This window comes from Cryptomeria japonica, chromosome 6 (genome assembly GCF_030272615.1).
Source record: "Cryptomeria japonica chromosome 6, Sugi_1.0, whole genome shotgun sequence".
NCBI classification, from domain to species: domain Eukaryota; kingdom Viridiplantae; phylum Streptophyta; class Pinopsida; order Cupressales; family Cupressaceae; genus Cryptomeria; species Cryptomeria japonica.
The window spans coordinates 452719721-452727696 of NC_081410.1; the positions used below are offsets into that span (position 1 = coordinate 452719721).

At 33.0% G+C, this 7976-nt stretch overlaps 1 protein-coding gene across 1 annotated transcript; it reads left to right on the forward strand.

The window, feature by feature from the left end:
* The first annotated feature begins 1186 nt into the window (after window positions 1-1186).
* LOC131051071 (cytochrome P450 71AU50) lies at window positions 1187-3093 on the forward strand. Its single transcript, XM_057985431.2, has 2 exons — window positions 1187-2217; window positions 2323-3093. Exons 1-2 carry the CDS (start codon window positions 1309-1311, stop codon window positions 2929-2931), a joined length of 1518 nt encoding a protein of 505 aa, XP_057841414.2. The 5' UTR covers window positions 1187-1308; the 3' UTR covers window positions 2932-3093.
* Window positions 3094-7976: the final 4883 nt, after the last annotated feature.

Below are 7976 nucleotides of genomic sequence, written 5' to 3' on the forward strand. Positions count from 1 at the left end.
CAGTAGTGGACATAGCTAACTTTGCGCATTCATAACTTTCAAATCGTATATCGGATTCCAATTTATTTTTTGGGGTTGCTTTCGTATACGACTTAACTGCTTCTAACTAAGGACCTGGGTTCTGAGTAGTAACGATGCATGTTGTGGAATTCGTGATGTGCACATAGGTCAAAAAATGGTCATTTCAAAGTGTCGTCCAATACATAATTACCTTTGCACCAATAGTAGATAACTCAAAATAACCAGTGGTAGTGGACAAATGCCCCAGCAGTTATGCACAAATGTCCCAGTAGTGGTGCACAAATGGGCTAATTATGGTCAAAAAAGAAAAAAATTATCCACTATTGATACATGTGATATTTATACTTTTCATTATCATTTTTTGGGCTCCTTTAAAATTTAGTAAGGGGGTTTTGGGTTGACAAAGAGTTGTCCACTACGGATACCCTTCCCCTAGTGGTAACCCCACAATCAATTATCATGGTTTATCTTTTATAAAGGTTCCATCTAGAAGAAATGTAAGCGGCATAATACCTAGCATAGATTTACAAGTAGTAGTGGACAAATGCCCCAATAGTTATGCACAAATGGTCTGGTAGTGGTGCACAAATGGGCTAATTATGGTCAAAAAAGCAAAAAATTATCCACTATTGGTACATGTGATATTTATTAATGAACTTTTCATTATCATTTTTTGAGCTCCTTTAAAATTTAGTAAAGGGGATTTGGGCTGACAAAAAGCTATTTACTATTGAAACTATGTCCACTAGTGATACCTTTTTCACTGGTAGTAACCTCACAATCAATTATCATGGTTTAGCTTTTATAAAGGTTCCATCTAAAAGAAAAGTAAGTGGAATAATTCTGACATAGATTTAAGCCATTTCATCATTGTCATTATTAAAAATCATTTCTTTTTTGTTTGTTTATGGTTGGCAGTAGCGAACATCTTTTACTTTTTATTTGTTAATACTGTTCGCTCGAAAGATGGATGAGAGTAAGTGGCATAATGCTGGCATAGATTTACGCCATTTCGTCATTGTCATTAATAAAAGTCATTTATTTTTTGTTTGTTTATGGTTGGCAGTAGCGAACATCTTTTACTTTTATATGTAAATACTGTTCGCTCGAAAGATGGATGATCACTCGCATTACAAAGTCTTTGCCGCCCCCACTTCTACAGGATCATCCCATTGACTTCAGACTCGCAGCTTTCTGCATAAAATATGAGATAATCCCATATATTATAAATGATCTGTAGACCTCAAAATCACCAGATATCTTCACAAAGGATCCATTTTTCATACAATGGAATCCCTAAGTGAAGTCGTGACTATTGGACTTGGGATTTTCTTCTTCTGCTACTGCTTCCTCTATATGAGGAGCAACGGCCGCAACAAATATAAGTTGCCTCCCGGACCACGTCCATGGCCTGTCATAGGAAGTCTCCATCTCTTGGGAAAACTTCCTCATCAGTCCCTTACGACGCTGGCAAAGAAATACGGATCCATTATGTTTCTCCGTTTGGGCTCCATCCCCACTGTTGTGGTCTCTTCTCCTGCCATGGCAAAAGAATTCCTCAAAACGCATGATTTGGTCTTTGCAAACAGATCAAAGAGTACATACGGGAAATACGTATGCTATGATCATAAAAGCGTCGCTTTTGGCCCCTATGGAGCGTCGTGGAAGCAGATGAGAAAGCTGTTGACTGTGGAGCTCCTCACAATGAAGAGAAACGATTCCTTCAGATTCGTGAGAGAGGAAGAAGTGTCTGATATGATCGCCTCCATCTGGCAGGAAAGTAGGCAGGGAGCGCAGTGTGTGGATGTGAAAAAGAGACTCTCCTCCCTCACACGAAATATTGTCTGCAGAATGTTTGCCAGCAGGACGTACGCGGACAACGAGTTGAATGGGGGGCATGACTTCAAACAAATCGTTGAAGAGATGTTTGTTCTGGCCGGTGCATTTTGCATTGGTGATTTCATTCCTTCCCTCGACTGGCTCGACTTCCAAGGATTCCGTCGCCGCATGCAGGCCGTTCACAAAATATTCGACGGATTTGCTGAGAAGGTTATCGACGAGCACATTCATCATAGATTGGAAAAAGAAAAACCGAAAGAGGAAGATCGTGTTAAAGACATGGTAGACGTGATGCTCGGCATGGCCGAAACGAAGAACCTGACAATCTCCAGGATCGACATCAAAGCCATGATCTTGGTAAGTCTGAGAATCAAGACCATCTTGGCTTTCACAAATCTGATTACAAATTGCTTGCAACTATTCTGCTTTTGACTGTATAAACTTGAGGAAATGTGCGTGCAGGACATGTTAAACGCGGGAACGGAAACATCGGTGACATTGATAGAGTGGGCGATGAGTGAATTGCTGAAGAATCCTGCAACGCTGGCACGAGCGCAGCAGGAGATAGAATCAGCAGTGGGCAGAGACCGCCGAGTAATGGAGAGTGACGTAATGAGCTTGGACTACTTGCGATGCGTTGTGAAGGAAACTCTTCGACTTCATGCGCCAGCTCCAATGCTCTTGAACGAATCGACCGAAGGATGCAGCGTAGGAGGATATTTCATTCCGCCAAAGACGAGGTTGTTTGTGAATGTGTGGGCGATCGGAAGGGATGAAAACGTTTGGAAAGATGTTCATCAGTTTAAGCCCGAGAGGTTCATGGGGTGTAATAAGGATGTGAGATGTCAGGACTTCGATTTGTTGCCGTTCGGAGCAGGAAGAAGAGGATGCCCTGGTATTTCCATGGGACTCTCTGTTAGTGAGTTGGCACTCGCTCAGTTAATTCATTGCTTTGAATGGAATGTGAATGGGGAGGTAGATATGGAGGAAGAGTTTGAATTAACCGTTCCCAGAAAAAACCCGCTGTTTGCCTGCCCTAAATGGAGGCTCACTACTGAATATCCTAGTTAAGCATGTATTATTTGATAGATGCCCTTGTTAGGTTAATAAGCTAAAGAGTGAGTTTGTAGTTAACAAGGATACAAAGCATCAAGTTTCTCTATTAGCCTAGTTAATCTGGAGTTGATAAAAGGAGAGGAGATTACCCATGTGATGTTGTATTAATTTGATGAAAGTTGATAATTTGGAATGAGTATGTGCTAGCTAAATAATATTGTTAAAAGTATAAAAAAATCAATAATATTAATATTATACTAATTATTAATCTAAATTGAATAATATTAAGTTGATTATTACTTTAAATTTATAGTTTGTTTTGGAATTTGTAATACTTAAAATTTAAGTTATACGTATTTCGAACATGTCTTATGTATCAATTTATGTTAGTTAATATTATGTATAGGCATGCCTTTTAGTTTAGAGTAGAAAATAGAAAAGAAGGAAGAATAAATATGGAGGGATAGAGATAGAGAGGCATAGAGATATAGCTATAGAGGTCTAGCAAGGGAGAGTAGGAGAGAGAGAAGGGGGAGACATGTCTAGGAGAGTGGGAGAGAGAGAAGGGGGAGACATGTCTAGAAGACAGGGAAGAGAGAAAAATAAAGGGAGATAGGTATATAGAGAGGAAGAGATAGGGAGATATAGAGGGAGAGGGAGAGATATAAAGAGATATAGTTTGTGAGATATAGTAATAGAGAGATAGATATATAAGGCAATATAGAATTTAACTAATAGCATTGTCAAGCATGTATTAGCTTAATCATTTTTAATAATAATTGACACTCATCCTCCTTCGAAGGGCAAGTGAAATGATAAGGAATCATGCGTGTAAAGATATTCGATATAATGTATAATAATAAATTATATACATTTAAATAAAAATATAAATAAATACCAAACATATATTATATTTGATGTTTTAATTTATATTATATGTAAAAATTATATCATATTTAATATAATTTAAGTATATTTTCAATAAATTATATATATATATATATATATATATATATATATATATATATATATGTATGTATGTATGTATGTATGTATGTATGTATGTATGTATGTATGTATGTATGTATGTATGTATGTATGTATACAAATAAAAAGTAAACATATTAAATATTTAATATTTTAATTAATATTATATGCAAAATAATTATTATATACATTAATTATATAGTATATTGTATTTTTATTTAATAGCTTGTAATATAAAATATAAGATATAATAATATTAGGTTTTATTCATTGTTATGTTGGATTATTATAAATGTTGTTTGTTGGCATTGGACAATTTTTTTGGCACAAAAGTTCACATAAGAATCCTAGCAATCAATTATAGTGTTTATTTTGATATAATATTTTATTTCTAATTTTGACATAGATATTCATAGTTGAAAATATTTCAAATACAAACAGTAAAAGAAGGTATGAAAATATATTATAAATTTAATAGATATTGTGTGAAATGAATGTGTAGAACAAAATAAATGTCAATTCCACATGGTAGATGAGGAGAATACTAAACTTAATCTCTTTTATCAAGTTCTTTGTGTTGTTAATTTCGACATCCTACATATCTACAATAAAGAACAAAGAAAACTAATCAGATATATTTTTCAATTTAGTAAGTTATTTGATAGCTAATAATTTTGTTTTGTTTGTATTCTTTAATTTTTTTTAGAATAGATCATTTTTATTTATAAATAAGATTAATTTTTTAAATATTTTTAAATTTACAAAATTTAATGAAGAAATATTTATTTATGATATATTTAATAGAATTGTAATGTATTTTTTATTTTATTTTCATCTATATTAAATTATACAAAAATAAGATAAAAGAAAAATATTTTACAGTTATAAAAAAATATATTTATAATAAAATTTATAAATATCTAATATTAAATTCTTACCAATTTCTTTTACAATTTTAAAAAATATTATACATACCCATTGCACCAACACATAATAAAATTATTAATATAAAATATTTATACCCAAAATATATATCTACCTTTTATCTTTCTTTTCAATCGATGACTCTTACTAATAGATTAATTTAAATATAATTTTATTTATTATTTATTTAATTAATATATTAGTAAAAGAAGGTTTTATAAATTAAGACTTTTATTTCCTTGGACTACCATACACTAATTCTAGATGTAATCGAATCCTTTGGAAAAGGATATTACTTCTAACATTGTTAATGAAGTTATATTGCCACTTGAGTTCATCTATTTATTTATTTATTTCTTTTCAGTTAAGGATGTTTACTTGTCATGCAAAATATGAAGGACGCAACTATTCTGGCTCCAAAATGATAGTGTCGTACCAATGACATGCATGTTTCGACATGGGACATAGATGCATACCCATGCCCACTTGCAAGTGGTCCCACACATGGGCCATGACGAGGTGGACATGGCGTATGCAGGGGTTGTGATGACGTGGACATGTCAACGATGTCCACAACATGTCATGTCACCAAAAATGAAAGTGCGCATAACATGCTTATGTAATCTACCGCCATATTCCCAAATTGCTAGCAGTCCGCATTGATTGCAATACCAAGGCGGAAGTTTGCTGTTAGGCGGAAAAAAATCTCTATTAGGTGAGAAAGGCCCACGTCTCTTCATGGCTCCCTATCATAAAATTCAATTACATGTATTTTATAACCCTAATTTACAACAGTATGTTTGCATGGAATGCCCATAACATGAAAGTTAGTCACATATTTTACACCGTTGATCGCAAAAGCTACGGCTATGATTTTCCAAGTTGTACTAGCATGGCCAGATGGATGAACAGGTTGCATCACATAACATAAAGTCAAGCTTATGTGGAAACTTGGAGCTCAAGATAGAAGTCAATAACCACTAATGTCACTTTCCAAGTGTTAGAGAAAGAACTGGGATATAATAAGCTATTAGGTCATCCATGGATACATGCCATGCAAGGTGTACCCTCCACATTTCATCAATGCATCAAGTTCCCATTCAATGTGATTGAAATAACTATACAAGGAGGTTCTGATCCTTTTCAAAACCACAATTAATTGAGAGCAAGTACGGATAACCAGGTCCCAATTAATCAAGAATCCACAGTTACTCCAAAGTTGGAATCCCTAACATAATTAGATACAGAAAATTCAGCACCATACACTAGTTTACATAGGTGAATTCAATTCAAAATATGTTTTAAAGTGACCAAAATAAACCTTATATCTACAATTAAAAAAAAGCTATAGATGCCTATGTTTTCCTTGGTACACCCTTGTCCCAATTGGCTAAATAATTACATTATCCAGTCAAGTCCCATTCACCTAAGGTACCACAACTAATTCAACAATCAAACTATTTAATTACTCCCTTTTTCCTCCAACATAATAAAATAATTTATTAGTTACACCTATTTCCACTTCACATAGGTAAATAAATTTAAGAAAACTATTGTTTTATTAATAACTATATTCTCTACACCAAATTTTAAGAATAAATGAGGTCTTAAATACACTTGTGCCCCATATTCATTATGGTTGAAACAATTTATTATTCAAAGTTCAGTGTATTCTCATCCTTCAAATTCAACAAAATCTACCCTTTATTCTTCCCTCAATCCTATGGAAGTCTTATAATTCATCCTCCCCTATTGATCTTTCCATAACACCTCCACTACCATTTACCTCTCCGAAGAATCTATATATTGAGTCACAATCCTATGCATCTCACTCATTCCATCTTTGATAACTATGTGTATTCAAAATTGATATTATTTTGTGGACAAGAGCATCCACATTTCAATCACTTAGAGAAAATCAAACTTGTAATGGAGTTCATGGGTAAATTTTTTCTAGTTGTTTGCTTCTTTGCTTTGGGTTCCTTTGTGTTATTAATCTAAAGTTTTATTTGGCTTGGAATGAGATCTCTCATTTATTAATGTTTCTCATTTTTATTTTCAAAATAATTTTAATTTACATCTTTGGTGACTCTGCTAGGAACCTCTCTCCCTTATCTAGCTCCATTTTGTGTTTTGTGTCTTATAGTGGTTTCTAGCTAAGTAGTTTTATAGTTTTTTTCTTCGCATTATGTGGTTTCAATCATGAAATTTGTATAGGAGCTCTCAAGGGTGAAACAAAGCTCACTATTGCTTAGAGTGCTCAAGAAATTACTTTTCACATATAACACTATAATCTACTTGAAGAACTAACTAACTATTTTTTGGAGAGGATTTAGATTCATTCTATACAACTTTATGAAATATATACAACCATAGAATCTATATTGTATGAACAATGTTGTATGTAGGTATATTTGGTACATATATAAAATGACATAAATAAATTCTATTTTATCTTGTAAAAAATGTGAGCATGATAAATATCTTGTGTTTTATTCTAGAATATGAAGGATTGTTGAAAAAGTTTTATGATCATTTAAATTTTAATATAAATTGTATTTTAAATAATAATGTGTTGCTTTTATAGCGACAAATGATTCGAGTAGTGTTCCATTTATGTTAGATATAAATATTAGAGATAACAAGATTTATGATCACAAAAAGATCAATTAAAATAATTTAAGTTACATATAAATAATAATACAAATAAGAATATAACATTATTCTAACAACAAATAATTAATTTTATCGAACAACTAGGAAAAGAGCACTAGTTACTGCCCAACCGATCATTGTATTTTACTAATTTATCTAAGAGCATCCACAGTTAACAGTAATCGATATCAACTCAAAAAAATTTAGTTTGTTCTCTCAGTTTCGCTTTGATTTTGTCTCAATTTTTCTTGGTGCTTCTCTCCTTGGAACATGACTATTTGACAAAATGCCTCATTGCAATATAAACTCATGGGACTGCAACCCTAGAAACAGAAAATGGATATCCATCGCAGCTTCTATAAAGATTGAAGAAACGTGGGAATAAGTGCCACATGGATCTTCTGACCATTCAACTTCCATTTTGAATAAATAGAATGCCATTAAAGCACGTCTACCGTGACATAGTTTATAGGTTTAATGTGATGAGAGAGGGG